This window comes from Callithrix jacchus, chromosome 4 (genome assembly GCF_049354715.1).
Source record: "Callithrix jacchus isolate 240 chromosome 4, calJac240_pri, whole genome shotgun sequence".
NCBI classification, from domain to species: Eukaryota; Metazoa; Chordata; class Mammalia; order Primates; family Cebidae; genus Callithrix; species Callithrix jacchus.
Window position 1 is genome coordinate 103,463,896 of NC_133505.1, and position 20,850 is coordinate 103,484,745.

The 20,850-nt window shown below is 32.8% G+C and overlaps 1 protein-coding gene across 23 annotated transcripts in view; it reads left to right on the plus strand.

The window, feature by feature from the left end:
• The window catches only part of LOC144582184 (uncharacterized), a 1,185,294-nt gene that overhangs the window by 252,047 nt on the left and 912,397 nt on the right, over window positions 1-20,850 (plus strand). For 14 of the 23 annotated variants that reach the window (XR_013534406.1, XR_013534407.1, XR_013534413.1 and 11 more), the window contains 2 exons: window positions 5,895-5,945; window positions 16,169-16,261. Coding sequence is in view for 1 of the 23 variants with exons in the window: in XM_078369860.1 (XP_078225986.1) it covers window positions 10,317-10,326; window positions 10,446-10,510; window positions 16,169-16,261 (168 nt within the window). In the remaining 22 variants the exon portion in view is untranslated. Of the gene's footprint in view, window positions 1-5,894; window positions 5,946-8,563; window positions 10,327-10,445; window positions 10,511-16,168; window positions 16,262-20,850 lie in introns of those variants that run through there. The other 9 variants (XR_013534408.1, XR_013534412.1, XR_013534414.1 and 6 more) reach the window with 2 other exon arrangements.

Genomic DNA, 20,850 nt, shown 5'->3' on the forward strand with positions numbered 1-20,850 from the left:
TACTTTTCTGTGACAATCATTATGATTTTGGTCCTTTACTAACATGGCATGTTACTTTAAGCAGTTCTCATATATTAAACCAATTTTGTATTCCTGGTATAAATCCAGTTTGGTCAAAATTATAAAGTATAATCAAAAGTAAAATGTTTTTTATATGTTGCTAGATTCACTTTGCTAATATTTTGTTGGGATTTTTGCATCTATGTTCATGAGGGATAATGGTTTATAATTTTCTTGTAATGTCTTTGTTTGATTTTGTAATAGGGTAATACAATCATTTGGGAAGTATTTTCTTTCTGAAAATTTGTGAAGGATTAGTATCATTTATACATTAAGTATGTTAGAATTAATCATTTTTATTTTAGAAAGTAAATCAGATCATATTAATTCTTTGCTTAAATTTTAATTATGGCTCCATGTTAAATTTTGCACAGAATCCAGTTTCCTTACCAAGGTCTACAAGGCCCAGTGTATAAAGGGCTTTTCTATATCTGACATTGTCTTCTATTACTTTCTTACTTGCCCATTACTGTGCTTTAACTACATAGGCCTTTTTATGTATCTTGAACACTTTAGTCTGAGGGCCTTTTTACTTGATTCTTTCTCTTCCTGGCTCTTTCTCATCAATTACATCTTAGCTCAAATGTAATTGGCACATAGAGTTCTCAGTTTACTCACCTTCATTGCTGCTCCAATGACTTTTTATACCATACTGTTTTATTTTTTTTTTTTCAGAACTGTTTGGTATTTCACATTCTTATTTGTTTGTATATTTAGCATTTATTATATTTCTCTTCTCCCTTAAACATAAGCACTATCAAGGCAGCTATCTGGCCTTTCTCATTTGTTGCTATATCCCTTGTACCTAGAACAGTGTCTGCTACTTAGTAAAACCTCAATCATAATTTGCATAATAGGTGAATAAAATGAGTTGCTTGGATTTTGGAAAGATAATTAGATAATGTGAATTTTTCCAATAGTTCTTAATCAGAAACCTTAACAATAGAAAAAATAACTTGATAGAAATAACAAGATCCACTTTTGTTGGTAAATAGCATTTACGAAAGTTTGGTGTCAGTGTTGTCAAGACCGTATTTATTTGTCATATGGAGAATAAGAAATTAAAGAGATGGTTGGGATCTTCAGGCTCAATTACTTCATCCAGTAATTAAACTGATTAAACAAATATTTCCCTTTGCTTATTTTGCTGATCCAAACAGATCGTTCCATAACATCCTGCTGTGATCTGTGGTAACTTTAAGGATCTTGAAGCTATATTACTTCCTCATTTTCTTCATTCATTTAAAATAAAAGTCAGCCTCTAATGGAAGATACAAGACAATTTCTACTTTCTTAATAAAAAGATCCCCTGGCAGTTTTTCACTTACTTAGTATTTTAAAGTTCTATGCATGTAAGACAGATCATGTAATATCCACATATAATATTTCAGTTAGAAATTTGTTTTTGTTTCTATTTAAAATCATATAAAGTATTAACTGATAAAAGTTGCTTTTTTCCATTCATACATCATGGAATTATTGTATTAAGATTTATTTCAGTTATCCACCTCTTCTATGTCTATATCAACACTTCAACCTTTTCTTATTTGTCATCAAATACTATTTTCCATTTAACAGATTTCCAAAGTAGCTTATTTTTAAAGTTGTTTTGAGATACAGCAATCTTGGAATCAGCATATTATATGTCTCTAAAAATTTTATTCCAAGCTATAAGTAAATATTTGAATAACATTATAAAAGTTCTTTTTATTCACTTTACTGTATACTTATCAATACACCACTTTGTATATGTTTGTGTTGCATTTGTTTTTATCACAGGATCTTTAAAAGCTTGTTTCTGTGGCCATAAGTCTATTTGGATTGTAAGCTCTTATTCCAGGTAGAATTACTGAATCTGCATTTAATATTTTTTAGTCTTTTTTCTTTTTTGTTGCTTTTTAAAAATCAGTCTCATAATTTAAGCATCCCAAATTAGCATGATTACAGGCTAATGTGTCTTCTCCAAACTACACTTAGTTGCTTAAATATTAAATTCCCTTTAATAAAAATATTTCAATAGCCTTCAAATACACTGGAACATTATTTTTTGTATGAGATCATTTGGGGGAAAATTCATGCTTTTAGTTTGACCAGATAGAGATTTCAAATAATATATTTATGTATTTTAAAGAATATATTATAGGAATAGAACTTTTTTTCCCACTTGTTTAATGTAGATTTTTCTCTTCCATCTTTTAAAAATATTTGTGCAGAAGAAGTGAGCATTTTATTTGATTACTTTTATTCTTCTGCTAACTGCCACCATAAAGAAATCCAGCTAATTGATCATATGTTTGATGTGAATACTACATGCTTTGTTAGAATGTAACATCCATGAATGTTGATTTCTTTGAAAAATCACATAAAAGCAGGTAAGTGGCTTACAGAGTATCCTAGTATTTGACATATTAGAATTAATTTTCTATTTTTAGATGTGTAACTCCAATTTTTATTAAAAAAGGTAACTTTAATATCTTTATAATGATAAAATCCTATTGTTAACAAATATATTAGGTGGGTAGGCAGTTCATAGGCAATATCTATGTCAGATATGATAGTATAGTAGTTAAAGATATGATTTGGATCAAGGCATCCTGAGTTTAAATCTTGATCTTTTTTTATAGCCATATGAGTTTTAGGAAAGTTACTTAGACTCTTTGTGCCTCTGTAGTCTCATTTATAAAATGAGAATGATAGATTAAGTGAATAATTTGTCAAGCACAAAGAAAATGTGTGGTGCATAGCAAATATTAAATAAGTATTTGACATCTTAAATATATGCTATTATAATCAACAATAACAATAGAATGTCCAGTCAAGAACTTTGTCTTTGTAAAAATTTATTTATTACTTTTTTCTGCAAACACTATGATGACTTATGATCTTAGTCTTAACACCAGCTCATCTAATTATGATTCATTTTCTTTTTCCCTTTCAAACTGTTTCAATTTAAAATCCATTCATTTGTTAAATACTATTAGTTAACTATTTCTTGGTGGGATATGTCTTCTGCCAATTAAAAGTTTATTGACAGTTATATTTGACAAAAATCCAATTAACTGTAAAAGATGAAATATAATAGAAAGAAAGCTAGTGTTTTTGATCATTTACTTAGCATTATTCTTCAAATTCCCTTTTCTCTATTTATTTAATTCCGAACTTTTCTAAATTGGTGTTACAATTCCAGTTTTTACCGGTAAAGAAACTGGAGTTCAAAAAATTATGAAAATTGCTAAAAGCCACACTTGTGTAACTAGGATTTACAGCTATTTGTAAATGAAGAGAGTAATTTTATTATGCAGAAAGAAGGTCAAATTCATCCTAGTTGTTGAAGCTAAATTTTCTGAAAATGCTGCTGCTTTTGAAACTGACAATTGGCTATGTTTCACAGGCTTCGGGGCAGTTTTTCTTGTGTCTATATACTGGTTCAGGCCTACTCTTGTTCTCCTTTCAGTTAGGGCATCTTCCTGATTTTTTTCAACTGAGGTATCTTATCTTGCTTTTGACCACCTCTAGGAGGTTGCATATCTTTGTTGTTATGAAGAACAAGGTACCTGATATTCCATGCCAACATCACTTCTTTATGATTCATCTGGACAGCTCTACCTACAGAAAATCCTGGTTATCCTGAAAGTACATACAATCCCAAAGACAGAACTTAAAAGAGAATAGATATGTGACTAATATATTGCAAATGAAGGTCAACTCCTAAATATCCAGGTAGATTTTAACTCTCCCCAAGACAGATCAATAAAGCCAAATTTGGTGATTTCAGGTATAGCTGATTTTGAGCTATTATCTTAAAACCAACTTGCTATCTATTTCTGGTACAAATGAAAGATTGCATAACTTTTACAGTAAATGTTACTTAAAGAAAAAATTGCTCTTATAGTTCTTGGCCAAATATCTGGGGTCGCATGGAAAACCTTTGGAAGCTTAACAATTTTGGCAGTTCCCCAGAGTCCAGTAGTATTAATGTTTTAGTTTCCTAACAACATTTTAAATTTCTTTAAATTCTCAAGTAGATTATGTCATTTGAAAATATAGGATAATGTCAGAAAAGGAATATAATAACCTTTAGATTTTTAAATATTGATTTTGGAAGCTCATCATACTTAAATAATGTAATATAATAATTGGTTGATCTGGTTTTTCTTTCCATTGAATTTAAATTCCTACAGGAGTATTTTAACATAATAGGTTGCCAGCAGGAACTTAAGTAGTAAAAATAAAGAGTGGATGCCATTATAGTAATTTTTGAGAAAATTTTCTCTAACTCTATTTCTGTATTCAATAACTATTTATTTGTGTATTTATAGTTAAATTCATCACTGTGTCTTTACCTATATTTGTTTACTGACTTCATACTCAAGTATAAATGGCTGCTGATACATTTTCACTGAAAGATCACCCTCGAGGCACTTCAAGCCCAACAGCTCCAAAATCAAATTTGTTATTTTTATACTATAATTTTTCTTCTTCCAAGTCCCTTAATTTGGTCAATAGTGTCACCATTCATTATTCATTCAAGCAAGAAATCTTTCAGTTATATTTAAAATTTCCTTTCACGTTCCATATCCAATTAGTTACTAAGTCCTTTTGATCCTGCTTTCTAATTTCTGAAATAATGTTAATTTTTTTATTTTTTGCCATCTCCTTGTTAATATTGCTATAGCTTTCAAATTAGTCTCCTAGTCTATTCTCATTTCAAACTCACCCACTGAACCTGTCTTCTATTCTGTGTTAGCCTAGGTCTTCCCCTAAAGCAGAGTCTGAGACAGGGCTCTCATGCTGGTTGCTTATATTGAGAGGTGATCCAAAGGAACAAGAGCCAGCTTCTGAGAAAAGTGAAACAAACAAGGAGAGAGCAATGATCTGGGTGCCTTCTCAAGCTGGGTCCATGGAGGTGGGCGGCAATTAGCACCCCATCTTACTAAAGATTCCTGAGGAGCTTTGTAGAATTTACCTCAGAACTGTACATCCAAGGGATTGAAGAAGGGAGCATTTATATACCAGCTTCCATCCTCCACTGTTCTAGAGTTTCTTAAGAGGTGTTAACCCAAACATTTTCAGGTTTAGTTGAACAGATGCCCACATGGGATTGTACCAGAGAAATTCAACTGCAGAAAGCAAGATATTAGCAGGGCTAACTGCATGGGTGTTGACCTCTGCCCTCACAGGTACCCACACTTTCAATGTCCTAGTGCTTGTTGCTCTCACTGTTCCAAAATTCATAATTATTTATGAACAAAAGATCTTGTGTTTTAATTTTGTACTGGACCTCTGCAAATTATGTAGCAGGCCTGCAAATTATGTAGCAGGCCTTGTCGGAGGCACAGAGTGACCCTGAGGTGAGGGGCTTCCTGAAAACAGTTGTTTCCCATATCAAAAGTTTAAGTAAAACAGTGAGTCAAGATAATGTAAAGTAAGGCTTAAGAGGTATCCAGTACACATCCTGTGTCTTACATCTATATCTATGTCTTTGTTTCTATTCAAGATATGTGAGTCTGGGGCCTCTCTGCTTAGGGCAGTCCCTGAGGGCAACCATATAGGCCATGATTCAAGCCTGGTGTGCTGGTTACTCATATTAGATGTGAGCATGAGTTCAGAAGCATTTCTGAATAAGCCTCAGATTAAATGTAACCATGGGGTCATAAGCATTTCTGAATAAGCCTTCTCCTGTCTTCTCTGCACCTCCCTCTACCCCCAATTTTGAATTGAGGGGCTCATTCTTAAAATCAGCTAGAGAGATACTCCACAAACATGGGGGAAACACATCTGGATGGGTAGGCCAGGAAGAACACTACTTTTGTTTGCTTTTTTTCTTCCTTAAGGTGATTGCTGTTCCAACCCAGAGCTTCAAGGAAGGAAGGGAAGCACATGATGTAAGTGATTTACTGATAAGTATGTCTTTTGTATAACATCTTTTTTGCTATCTCTTATGTACCACTAAGGAATCTAAAGGAAAAGGTACAATTTGGGTATATAATCTGAAATGTGTTATATCCAACATGCTATTATATTTTTACGGGACAAATACTTTTGTCAGCTTTTAAATATCCAGGAATTGGGAGGGTTTTGATTGATTCTAAGGTAAACTTTTATTTTTGAGAAACAACAGAAGACTAGAAAGCACAAAGCGAAAAGAATACATTTTATAAAAGAATGAAAAATACTGAAGCAGCCCTAGAAGATGTAGAAAATAGCCTCAAAAGGGCAGATCTAAGCATTACTGGCCTTAGGTAACAAACTTTGGTGAGGAGGTGGTGAAAGGGAACTCTTGTACACTGAGCACCTGATTTTTCTTTGTGTCATTGTTGTAAATTAACTTGCTGTGATGATCTCAATAAAAACTGATGACAAATTATTTTTGAAAAATGTGGATACATTCATCATCAATTGTGATCAGCTGCAGTGAAGATATTCTTTGAAAATGAGGTGTTCTAAATTAAGATGCCTAAAAAGTACAAATAACAAAAGCCAACTGAGCAAAACCTCCAGCTTTTCAAACTTGGTATGTGAATGTGTCCATTTTTTAATGAGGAAAATGAGGTCAGCATCAGTTGGGGACTTTCAGAAGAAAATAGTGTACTGTACCAATTAGTGAGTCTATTCTCAGGAGGCCACAGTGACACAATTCTTCATCCTGCTGCCAGGTGGCGCTGTGCAGTAGTAGGTACAGTCTTGGCGCACGGCATAAAATGTCTGTTCCTGACCTGGCAGTTTAATTCTATTACTGATCCTGGTAACTGATTCTACCGAAAGTGTGAAAATAAACTTATTTTCTAAAGTTCCAAATTCTAAATCATCTCTGTATAACTCTAGTTAAATAGGTCTTAATCCTCACTTTTGGTGGCAAGCTTCTGTGCTAATGAATAAATCTTAAAAGACTAGATAAAAGACTCATGGTTTCCAAAATGCACTAATGTCTTTCATTTTAAATGGTGCTTATACCTTATAAACACTCTGCTTTGAATATAAATAAAGCAGTATTAAAATAACTCTTTTGTTGCCAATAGAATGCTTTTTAGTTTGGAAGAGTCAGACCAGAAAGAATTTAAAGGCAATGAATAGAGGAAATATCTTATAGTATTAGTTTAACATGTGTAAGCACACACTTTAATTTCTTTTTTAAAGAAAAGCCTTCTATTTAATTTTTCTCTCCAAAAAGTCTATTTTTGCCTATTTATTCCCCCAAGGTAGTTACAATCATTCTTAAAATGGTCAACTTTTTGTGTGTTTTTTTTTTCTTTTGGCATTATGTAATTTGGTTCTTTTTCTTTGTTATGATAAAGACCTGACTTCAATGTTACTCTTAAATCGATATTCAGACAACAAGTTCTCCAGCCCAGTGCAGTATGCATATATTAATTCCAAAATTATTTTAAATGTTTGATTTATTCGATTGCCATTACAAATTTAAATTCCCAAGTTGTGTAAATGTATAAGGCAAATGTGCTCTTTGAGTATGAAACATGTATCAGAAATATGATGTTTTAGGTTTTTAAGGGATGAGATTTAAAAAATGTGAGCATTTTTGCAGTCGATGTGAAATTGGACAGTTTTTCTTCTTGCCAGTCTTATCTTTTCATGTTAAAGAGTCATCTAGGCATTACAATGACTAACAAAACAGGTGATTTTATAGATATATCTTGATTGTATTGGTATTATGAAGATCCATGGTTTATGGAAATTTTAATTTCCAGAGATAGGGGACCCTATTTAGCAGTAATTATTAAGTTTTTCATGCAAAGTTTATTATGGCAATATGAGGAAATTGGAGTAGTATGAATGTGTGAATCAGTTTCTTAGTATTTGAAAAGGGAAATGTTTTTATTAAATGTTAATTGGTAGGGATGTATTTCTTAGAGTGGTTCTTATTGAATATCTATGCTATGGTGGAGACAGTTGAAATCAATTATCGGTTGGACAAGAGCTGTGACTTCAAGGAGGTTTTAGTTTAATGGATGACAGAAAATTCTATTTCAAAGGGAGTGTCATAGAAATAAAAGATGCTTATTAGTTACTGGGAGCAGTGTAAATATTTTACAATAAAATGGAAGCTTAATAAAGTACTGACATATGTCTATAATATGCCACTTAAACATCATGTTTTCAAGAATATATAATGGTATAGATAAATGCTCACCATATATAATTACAAAAAAGATAGGATATAAAAGAGTATGTAAGCTCTCTCTCTAATAACACACACATATGATAAACCCAATTTCATATGAAATAATTATATATATTGAAAAGATTTTAGATATTTTCATGAAAATGTTAAAAGTAATATTTTTCTGGGAAGTAGGATTTTGAATGACTTTTTCTCTTCACATTTTGTGCTCTGGAAATTGTTTTTTAAACTACATATAATATTTTTATGTGATAAAAATGCATTTTCTTTTAAAACACCAACAAAAATTATGTAATAGTATTATGTTCAAAAGTGCAACATTTTGTACTTTTGCAACAGTTTGCAACATGCAATCATTTTACTGTCAATATAATTTATGAAACTGATAAAAAAAATCTAGTTCTTTGCAACGCTACTGGTATATAGTCTCCCCATTACCGTGAACATGGGTGAAATTTTTACTCTGCAATATCTAACTGGCACTATTTTATATAATCATACCTTTTAAAAGATCTTTAGTTTCAATACATTTTGGTTGTTTTGATAAGTAAATTTCTTTTATTTAGTTTTAAATGCAAGCTTAATTTTGCCTTTCTATTGATTCATAATATATAGGTGAGGAGAGACAAAAAGTGGCATGAATAAATGTGGGTAAGGAAATCCTATTAAATGCTGGTTTCTAGACTTCATTTTGTACTAATTGGTTTTTTTGAGCACTCATTGTGTGCCTGGCATTGTGCTAATCGCGTTTTAAAATACTTTATCTCATTTTATTTCCATGTTAACTCATGTTTGAGTTCATATTGTCCATATTGTTATTTCTATTTTACAGGCAAGTAATTGGGTCTCAGAAAGCTAATGGTTTACCAGAGGTCACAGGATCTGAGACTCTTTTTAGACTTAAAAATCTGTGTTCTTCTAATTGTAAATTAATCAGTTGTTTTACTACACAAATTACGTTCAGGGATTTAATTATTTTCTCATATTTAAATTATAGGACTTGGATGAGGTTGTGGGGGTAAGAGGGTGGTGCTAAAATTCTTTCTAATAAAGGGCTACTTAAAGTTTTCCAAAATTTTATGTTTGTATTTGGGGCTAGACAAAATGTACTGATTACCCAAGTTGCTGAGAGTGAAAATAGCTTGGAAATTGAACAGATAGATATACTTTTTACATTGTTAGTTAATAAGAAGTGACTGTCCAAGATCTCTGGGTCCTCTAAAGAACTTTCAGATAATACCAGTTTGTGATTCTAAATGTACATTTTACTGGCCACAATATATGCTAATTAGCCTTCTATTTAAAAAAAATGTGTGAAGTCTGTTTTAAAGAGTATCTATAAGAAGGATATATCAGTAATAAGAAGGATTAGTTACAAGTAGGTAAGGGCAGAATTATTTATTTTTTACAAAAATCCAATAACATTTGAAGGAAACAATTGTCATATTAGAAAACAATTCATCATAGTGAAAAAAATAATGCAATGAAAGTAGAAATAATAGAATCTCATAATGGGAGAATAGACTCTGTATTTGAAACTATTTTGCTGAGAGCACTCTGATACCAGGAACAGATGAAGTGAGTGACCTTCGCAGGGCTTTTCTAATTTCTGTGATTCCATAACAAAGCACTCTGAAGGTACCTTGCTTATGACATTTCTGAATTTACATTTTATCACATAATGAACTGCTGAATGATTTTGGTTGAAACAGTTTCCATGTTACTGCACGAGTCATCTCATTATTGAATGGAACAACTCCACAAAGATCAAAACTGGAACTTGACTATAATGATTTTCTAAGTTTATTTTATAATCAGTGATGCAATACTTCACATCCGTATTCATAAATATAAAAGGTTTTGGGGATGCTACATGTGATCAATATCATATGCCATTAAAGTTATGCAATTTATTTTTATAAAATACAAAAAATGACCAGAATGATATGGAAACTATAGAGTGTATATTTCCTTTTTATTAATACTTTTTTTCTCACATCTCATACAGCATCCAATTTAGGGCAAAGACAAAACGAAAGTGTATCTTGAATATGCATCACAGGTTCCAAAAATGAAAAGAAATTGGATTTGGATAGCACTTACTCAATAGACAGATATGATACATGGTAAGAAGGTGCACTGTCTGCCCTGTGATAGATTAAACTACTTTGTAGGAAAATTACTGTGAGCCAGTCACCACCACCACCGTGGCTAAATCTTTAATAAAATTCTCTTCCATATTCAGGAGTGAGGTATGAAGTACACAATAAGCAAAGTGAAGTAGAGTGCCATTTATCAAACACCGACCAGGTCTGTAATCTTCTGCTTTATCCTTTCTTTGTACTTTATTTCTTTATTGTTACAAGGAGGGATATTTACCCAGAGCAGTGGGCATGAAGCCCTGATAAACCTCCTCCTTCCTGCCTTTCCCCTTTTCTTATTCCTTTTCGTCAGCCTTGTCAGTATAATTTGTTTCCTTCTAGGTGGTCTTTTGCTTGTTTGGCATTCTTTTTTCCTTTCCTTTCTCTGCCTTTCTTTGAAATGTGCATTCATGATATGGGAAATGACACCAAAACTACAGGAAAATGCAATGGGAATGCTAACAGCTACAATGACGGACCTTCCAGGATGCATTCGGTAATGACTTTGAATGCTTCTTGGCAAGATAGCAGTGTTAAAATGTTGTAGACAGCCCCTGGGTGGCAGTGCACAGCCAGTCCTGATGCCAACAAAAGCATTTTCAGAGTAAAGATTTTATATGTGGGTGTATGTGTATGTGTGTAATATATATGTGTGTGTAATATACGTATGTGCTATATATGTGTGTAATATATATGTGTAATATATATGCATGTGTATATGTGTAATATATATGTGTATATATTTATATGATGTGTGTATGTATATGTAATATATATGTATGTTTCTCTATATGAAATAAATGTGTTTTATATTTGTATATATCTACATGTATCTGTGATGTAGATGTGTGGTATGTTGTATGAAATATATGTATATTTTATTATATGTATACACACACTACATTTTCACCCAGCTATTCCCAAACTAAAGAATTTAAAAGTAACTTTCTCTTTGAAAGATACAAACTCTCAAATTTATCTCTTGTTTTCTAAGTACAATAATGATAATTTTGCTAAAAATAATTTGCCTGTCTAAAAATTATATACTAAAAAGGTCCTAGCTATTCTAGCCATGTGACAATATTTGAAATGTTTTTGAAACATGCAGATATAGGTACAGATACGGAAGAGTCTAGAGGGTAGTGAGAATGTGGCTGGAGGTGTTTTGTGCCCCTCAGTCTGCACACTGCCAGTCTATGCAGCATCTTTGGGGGTAAATTATTTTTAGTACTATTATAACCCTTTTTTATTGTTTGAATAGCAGTTTTATGACAAAACATTTATAGTCAGGCTGCCTTTGTACTTGAATGAAAGGGAGCAATCATAGAGAGTGATAAGGCAACAATGGTAATGATAACTGCATTTATAAAGATGTACAGAATTTAAATGGGTGTGCTAAAATAGACTGGCGGCAGTTCTCTATCTGAACCTGGAGCAGAGATGGGCACAATTCTTGTGGCAGAAATGCTTTTGTTATTTGGGGCAGAGGACAGAGAGAGAGAGAGAGAGTGTGTGTGTGAGAGAGAGAGAGAGTGTGTGTGTGTGTGTGTGTGTGTATGCACACATGTGCATGCTTTCCTTTGTTATTGTTTCTTCCTTTCAGTTAAATGTACTTGATATGTAGTTGTAGGGTTAGTAATAACAAACATAGAGATATTCTATATTGAGATTGATAATTATCATAATTCTATGAGATTCTGATAAAATGTAACTGCATTTCTGCATAAACTATTCAACTGAAGTATTAGTTCTTTAAAAATTATGATTATTTGCTCTTATCTAGCATTGGTCTATTTCTCTGTCTCTTGACACTCTACCTTTCATGAAATATTGATAATTTTCTCTAAGAATGAGAGGAGGATGGAGGGGAGGGTGCTGTATCTCAAAACATAATTCGAGAGTGAGAGGTTATTCTGTCTGCTTGGTACCAATGGTTTTCATATATTTTTACAGTTTCATCAATTTTCTTTATTCCTAATGTTCTGACCATAAGTAAAAGTGAAACTTCTTTGGGTCCAGTTACATTCTTATTTTTAATTTTCAGATATTTTGTAGCATTAACATAACAGATATAACATAATAAAAAGAGTTGACATTGTACAATTGCCTTGTGCTCTACATAAGACTAAAACTATACACTGTGGGTTGGAAATAGTATCTTCTCCTCACAAGGTATCCCCAAGGTGTCTTAAAATCAGCCATACATTGCTGAAGTCTATATTTTGTCTTCCTTGGCCCATTCTCCTCTTCAGCAAAGTTAATAACTTCTATCATGAAGGGAAAAAAATCAATTTATTTATGTCCCACCTTGTTTCAAAAAGAAATTAAGGTGACTTACAAAGATACATAAAATAAATTTAAAAGTAAGTGAGGGAAATTAAAGCCAAGGGAGAGCCAGAGAAGGAAGGAAGGGTAGAGAATAGAGTGTTGCTATGGAACAAAATGCCTATCGTGATCCCCTATGTGCTTGTGAGATTTGGGCTGCAGATTTAGGTTTCAGCTCTCTGGCAGCCAATACAAAGATGGAAACAATTCCAAGATACACAGAGTCAACATTAAGAGAATAAGTAGATTTCTCAGGAGACGGGCAACTATTTCAGGGTATTCAGGCTTATAGGAAATTTATCTCCTGGGTCATGATAGAACACTGTGTAATCCCAGGAAATAAGTTTCTTAACTATAGTCTATGATAAACACACCATGTAAGTATAATAAAAACTAGTTGTATGCTGTGCAGCATCTTGAGAAAGCAACAGTCAGTGAAAGCAAGTGTAAAGTTTATTAATTCAGTAGTCATCTATTTAGTACGTCCTCTGTATTCTGCAACAGGCAGGAAATTGAATAAGCAAATAATGAGCAAGAGCCATAGCCTCCTGCCCTCATCAGACTTACAATTTTTTACTGAAATTGACATTGACAAATTAGTTATGTGTGTGATAAAAAATCCTGCAAGTGATGAGAAGGAGAAGACTTAGCTTAGGTCTGATAGTCTAACCTAATCCTCAGGTAGATGTCACAAGAGCTGGGACTGCATACAATGTAGACAGCTGTATACAAATAGCACTTCTTTTTTTTAAAAAAAATTTATTTTAGGTTCGGAGGTACATGTGCAGGTTTGTTACATAGGTAAACTCATGCCACGAGGGTTTGATGTACAGATTACTTCATCACCCAGTACTAAGCCTATTACCCATTAGTCAATTTTTTGGCTCATCCCCTTATTCCTATCCTCCATTTTCAAATAGGCCCCAGTGTCTGTTGTTTCTTTCTTTGTGTTCATGAGTTCTCATCATTTAGCTCCCACTTATAAGTGAGAACATGTAGTATTTGTTTTTCAATTTGTTCATTACTTTGCTAAGAATAATGGCCTCCAGCTCCATCCATGTCCCTGAAAAGGAAATGATCTCATTCTTTTACATGGCTGCATAGTATTTCATGGTGTGTATGTACCATGTTTTGTTTATCCAATCTGTCATTGATGGGCATTTAGGTTGATTCCATGTCTTTGCTATTGTGAATAGTGCTGCAATAAATATTCGTATACATGTATCTTTATGGTGGGTTAATTTACATTCATCTGGGGATATACCTAGTAATGGGATTGCTGGGTATAATGGTGGCTCTGTTTTCAGCTCTTTGAGGAATTGCCACATTGCTTTTCATAGTCATTGAACTAATTTATACTCCCACAAATAGTATATAAGTTCTCTTTCTCTCTCTCTCTCTCTCTCTTTTTACAACTTCTCCAGCATCTGTTATTTTTTGATTTTTTGAATAATAGCCATTCTGACTGGTGTGAGATGGTATCTCATTGTGGTTTTGATTTGCATTTCTCTAATGATGAGTGATATTAAGCTTTTTTTCATATGCTTGTTGGCCATATGTGTCTCTTTTAGAAACGTGTCTGTTCATTCTTTTGCCCACTTTTTAACGAGGTGGTTTGTTTTTTCTTATAAATTTGTTTAACTTCCTTATAGATGTTGAATAAACAAGTAATGAGGAAAGGGGTCCCTATTCAATAAATGGTGCTGGGATAACTGATTAGCCATATGCAGAAGATTGAAACTGGATCCCTTCCTTAAACCATATACAGGAATAAACTCAAGATGGATTAAAGACTTAAATGCAAAACCTAAAACTACAAAAACCCTGCAAGACAACTTAAGCAATACCATCCTGGACAATTATGATAAAGACATCAAAAGCAATTGCAACAAAAGCAATAATTGATCTAAGCCTAATTAGATCCCCCCCAAATGTTAATTCTTTTGCTGTGCAGAAGCTCATAAGAGTAAAAGAAACTATCAACAGAGTAAACAGAGAACCCACAGAATGAGAGAAACTATTTGCAAACTATGTATCTGACAAATAGCATTTCTATGAATGCAGCTTTTAATTTATGTGGGGTAGTGGTGAGGTCAAGATGTACTTACTGACAAGTCTGAAAAGTTCACTTTTTCTCTGTTGCTAGTTGAGAGCAAAGCCACATGCCTCAGTTGAGCTGAGGCTAGAAAAACAAGAAAAATTAAGAGAGTTTCATATTCAGCCATATTCTATTTGCCTACATGAAAGAGAAAAAAAGAAATTTTTAAATTTACATTTTGCTCGCCTAATTCTCCCATTATGAGTCTCTTATCTTGTAATATGTTTAGTCTTTTCTTTAGTGTAACTCATATACTAACCTGTATCTTTAGAATTTTTAAACATATTTTCTGTCAACAGTCACTGTTAAAACCATGTTTCAGAAAAGAAATTTTTTAGAAGACATGGTTATTTATCAGGAAAATACATACATCTATTTGAAAAATAGCGTTTTATGATATCAAGGAATTTATTTTTCATTAATCATATAATTGGACTGTAAATGCTCTTGTTGTGTTCATGTTTAAGTTGCTATTAATAGTATTGAGCATAGCTTCACTTTAAAACATGGAAATACAAAATTTCAAGCAATCTATCTTTTTGGTTCCATGTGTCTCCAAGAATGGCCTTGTTTGTTTAGCTTTTAAATTCTTTTTATAGATCCATAATTAGCTCTCTTCAAATGATTTGTTTGTTCCTCTTTTGGAACTGTTTGTGAAAACAGTGGGGAGGGAGGAGAAAGATGTCTAGTAAAATGATGATGAATCCAGTATTATGATAACAAGATGTAAAAAACCTCCTTGTAGAGTCTGGTTTCATGGTAAGATAGAAAGAACACCTAGTCTTTGGTAACCATTTTTGGATAATCAGGTCATGTTAACTTAGCAGGGAGACAGTTGCTATTTAGCATGAGATTGTTTACCAACATGGAAGGGATTTGGCAACTTCTCTCAGAAAGTACTTCTCAAGCATATTTTAATTAGCAAACCTATCCTGCCTTACCTAAATATACAAGCCCGCCAGTGACATTGAGTACCCCTCCTCCTTTCCCCCCACATTCTGTTGTCTTATTTGCTGCAAAGTAATGGAATAAATAAATAACCTTTATTACTATTAACTTGAATTTAGAGGTTTAGAGGAGCTCTGTGTGGGATAATGGAACTCATCTCCTGCACACTGACATGTTAGAAGAACCACAATATCTTTCTTTAAAGTGGATTTGCCTATGAGACATGGGGATAGCAGATAAGCAGTAGTTTCACCTATTCTCTGAGTAATTCAGAAATCTCATGATCTTCAGAATATTTCTAAAAAGAAGTCATCATGCTGCATTCTACCCATCTCCAACCCCCACAACCATCCCTAGCTTTAAGCTATATGAGAAATATAAACAATATGTCCTCCATTCCTCTCAAAGAAAATATAAGCCACAGAAATAATAACATTATTTTTTATACTTTTACAGCCTGACTATGGGAGATCCAACTTGTTTGACTCTGACTGCTCCTTGAAAAATAGTAACAACAAAAAGATACTACTTCCCTCTGAATCACTCCAGGTAATGTTTATTTTCTAATTTATAGCTCTCTTGGGGTTTAAAAACAGTGCTACAGAGGTGCATCCAAAAGTTATAGAAATGGCTTTAGACTAACTACAGATGACCATGTGTAAAATTAAGCAAAAACCTGAAACTCCTTTTATTGTTGCCTAATGTTATCTATTGCAAGTAGCCACTATTAATACTTTGTGGAGCTCTGGTTGTTCAGCATATATAAAACTACTGTTTACAATGGAAAAGTGGACTTCACAACTACCGAAGCTTATATACATTTTTAAAAGTGAAGGATGTCTCCATGACATAATAGTGGTTTATTTGAACATTAGAGATTCCAGATTAAACTCAAGCATAATTAGTTATACTATAACACTAAGCAAGTTTTTTTCTAGTTGGCAGGTTACTTTCAGGTACATAATGACAAAAATATATTTGTTTCTTTATATCCTTTTATTTCTTCCTTAGCTTCCCAGCAAAAGCTTTTTGGCATGACAAAATTCTATAGGATATATTTCCTTCTAGACCTCATTGAGAAATATTTAAATGTTAACCACATTAGGACAGTGAGAAATAATACACATATTAGGTATAATAAGAGAAAAAGTCAAATAACAAATAAGAAGAAAGAGAAACTAAACAAAGTGGTAGAGATGGGGAGGAGAAAACGAGAAAGTGCTCTCAAACTAATTAAAAAGAAAAAGCTTCAATACAGCATTGTATTTCAAAGCAGATACATTTCTTCATGGACATATATTTTAATTTTTGATAAAGGAGATGATGTTAAAAGCTCTTAACATCAGGTAAGAGTTTTTTTAACAGGTAAGAAATGTTGCCTTACAAAATGGGAGTTAGTAACTAACTTTTCACTAAAACTAAGATGTTCACATAATAAGAAATGATTGGAAATAGCCTCACTCTAAGGGGGAAAATCTTCCTGTTTATCTATTTTGAGAAGTAACAGTAGTTGTTACATTTCAGACATTCTCTCCTAAAGAATATAATTGTAAAGATGTTGCAGACAAGACATGTTTCTCTCTTCAAATTGATCTATGCAACTTGTCTGCAACATCTTTACTGTGATAAAAGGCTCCTCATCACTATTTTTTAAGAGGATAAAAGTTTTATGTGGTGTCCAGAAAGACAGTTCTTATATGTCCAACTTAGTTGATAACCAAAAACAGTGTTTTAAGCACAATAGGATAAATTCCATAAAGGGAAAAGGAATTACCAAGTAGCAAGTACATATAGATATATAATACATCAGTTTCTCTTTTTCATCTTTGTCTTTTCTTTGTTAAAATGGTATCTATATGTCCTTTTTATGTATTATTGGGATATGATGTTGTCTCCCATCAGATGATGCTAGAATAGGTAACATGGCAGCATGCAATGTGCTCTTCAGAAAAACCCTGTGTTTACATCTCTAAATGCTATATTGATATTGTAATCCCAATAGTTGTTTAAGATTAATTTGTCCACTGTGTACAATACATTAACACCATCAGTTCTGGGTCGCTGTCTGGTAGGGATTGATAATGACAGTACTCAGCTGCAGATCTCAGAAAGTCACACTATTCAGCAAAGATTTTTACAGAGTGAATTCTTCACTTTCCTACTAACTATGATGGTTAGGTAGAGGTGATAGTGTTATGGGAGGATAGGTAAATGCTTTGGCTTATGCTTAACATTTTCTCAGGAGGAATTTCCTAAAATTACATTTTTAATTTTGTTTATTTTAGATGTATAGAATTGTAGACATGAAAATCAATCTCTAAAAGATCACCTAGTACAACTGTCTTACTTTACGAATGAGGAAACTGAGGACCAGAGACTTTTTTTGTCACTTGTATCAGACCCATGGTCAATAACTAAGTGGAGATGAAAGTGCCAGGCTCTGTGACTCAGTCCATTGCCCTTTATACTCTTCTGCATTGCATTTCATCCATTATGTCCTATAAAAATTAAATTATGAAATATTTCAAGCATACAGAGAAGTATTAGTGGGACCCCTACACTGGAATCCTTAACATGGTAATTTTTAGCTCTATTTCCTTCTGGCCATTTCGTATCTTTATTTTAAAGAATAAAGCAGACACAGTTAAGCTGCTTGCATATATCTCTCTCTCATTTCTGAGGAGGGACATAGAAAATACAAAAAAATGTATTTTTTTCAAATTTTGGAAGAAAAATTGTAAACATGAAAAAGCTGAAAGAATCTTACTGTGATGATTGTATAAACTTGTATCTGGATTCTGTTATTAACATTTTACTACATTGCTTTTTCACACATCTATTCATCGAGTCATTCCTAGGTTCCTCAATATATCTACTTCTGTTTCATTTCCAATGAAAGCACAGATATTAATACACTTTCCCCTGAACACTTAGCATGCATATCACAAAGTAGTGTTCATTACTTTTTAAATTTTTTATTTTTATGTAAAATTTGCATGCAATATACTTTCAAAAAATGTACTTTCATCAAGTTTTGACAATTGCGTCTACCTGTGTAACCACCAGCATGATTTTGCTATAGAATGCTACTATCTCCCCAGAAAATTCTCTCATGAGTCTTCTCAGTCAACTCTTGCACCAATTTGCCCAGAAATAATCACTTTTTATTTTGTTTTTTGAGATGGAGTTTGGCTCCGTTGCCCAGGTTGAAGTGCAGTGATGCGATCTTGGCTCACTGCAACCTCTGCCTCCTGGGTTCAAGCTAATCTTCTGCTTCAGTTTCCCCAGTAACTGGGATTACAGATGCGCACCACCACACCTCGATAATTTATTTTTATTTTTAGTAGAGGTGGGGTTTTGCGATGTTGGCCAGGCTGATCCCAAACTCCTGACCAAAAGTGATCTGCCAGCCTTGGCCTTCCAAAGTGCTGAAATTATAGACATGAGCGACTGCACCCAGCCTAACTGTTTTAATATTTTTCACCACTAGTTAGTTTTTCCTGTTCTAGAGCTGAAAATAGATGGAATCAAACAGTACGTCCTGTTTTGCATGAAGCTTCTTTCCTTCAGCATAATGTTTTTGAGATATATTCATGCCATTGGATGTATTGACTGTTATTTTTTTTATTGTCAGGTATTATTTGATTGTATGAATGAGTCTTGGTTTGTTTATCCTGTTCTCTGTTAACATAATGTAGGCTTTCTAGTTGCGCTATATTGTAAATAAAGCTGCTATGATAGCCATATCATTGTCTTTATATTTAAAATACATCTTATGTAGATAATATAGACTCTTGCTTTTCAATATCTGATGATCTCTACTTTTAAATTGGAATTATTAATATACTTATAGTTAATGTAATTATTATCTTTGGATTTACATCTATCATGTAAAAATTTTATTTTTCTTTTTCTTTCTCTGTTTTTCCTTTGTTTCTCCTTTGCTGCCTTATTCTAGAGTACACAAATATTTTTATAATTTTTAGAATTATGTCGTATACATTGGGTTTTTAGCTATGCTCTTTTGTGTTATGTGAATTTTAGTGGTTAATCTATGTGTTACAGTATTCAGCCATAATTTCCCATACTTTAATTACTGTTAATATTTTTTTACTCAAATTAAAATATATTAGGTTGGTGCAAAAGTTATCGTGATTTTTCCATTAGTTTTGAACCAACATAATAGAAATATTTTAACTGTATAGGCCCCTTTACCAATTCCCGCCTTTTTTTGTTCTGTAATTTTCATATGTTACATATCTGCATACATTATAAACCATAAAGTTTAAACACAGATTTAAACAGTATGTGATAAATAAATTAAAAGGAGAAAGTAATCTTTTGTATTTAACCAGATATTTATCATTTTCCTCAGTTCTTCCTAAAGATTCAAGTTTCTATCTAGTGTTATTTTCCTTCAGCCTGAGGAAATTTCTTTACCATTTCTTGTAATATAGGTCTTTCTAATAATAAATACTCTGAGTCTTCTCTTACTTAAATGTGTTTTTATTGTTCCTGTATTTTTGAAGGATATTCTTCCTGGATATAAAAGTTCAATTTGACAATTTTTTTTTAAATTTAAGCACTTTAAAGATGTTCTACTTTTTTATGCAGTTTTTGTTTCTGATGAGAGCACAGCAGTTATTTGAATTCTGTATCCATTGTGTTGTTTCCTCTGTTTTCAAGATTTTATCTTTGTCTTTGGTTCCCACCAATTTGATATGGATGCATTATTAATTTCATATTTATTCTGTTTGGTGTGTTGAAATAATTGAATTTGAATATTTACATCTTCACAAAATTTAGGAAGTTTTTGGCCGTGTTTTTTCAAATATATTATCTCTACCATTCTGTGTTCTCTTTCTGGGACTCCTCTTAATCCTTGTGTTAGTTTAGCATTGCTATACAGAAATATCTGAGACTGGATAAAAAAAGGTTTATTTGGATCATGATTCTGTAGGCTGTAGTCAAAGCACAGTGCTGGCACCTGCTTTGGTTAGGGCCTCAGGAAGCTTACAATAATGGCAGAAGGTGAAGGGGAGCTAGCATATCATATGGTGAGAAGAGGCAGCAAGAGAAAGAGGGGGGAGGTGCTTAGCTCTTAAACAACTAAATCTAACATGAACTCATAGAGTGAG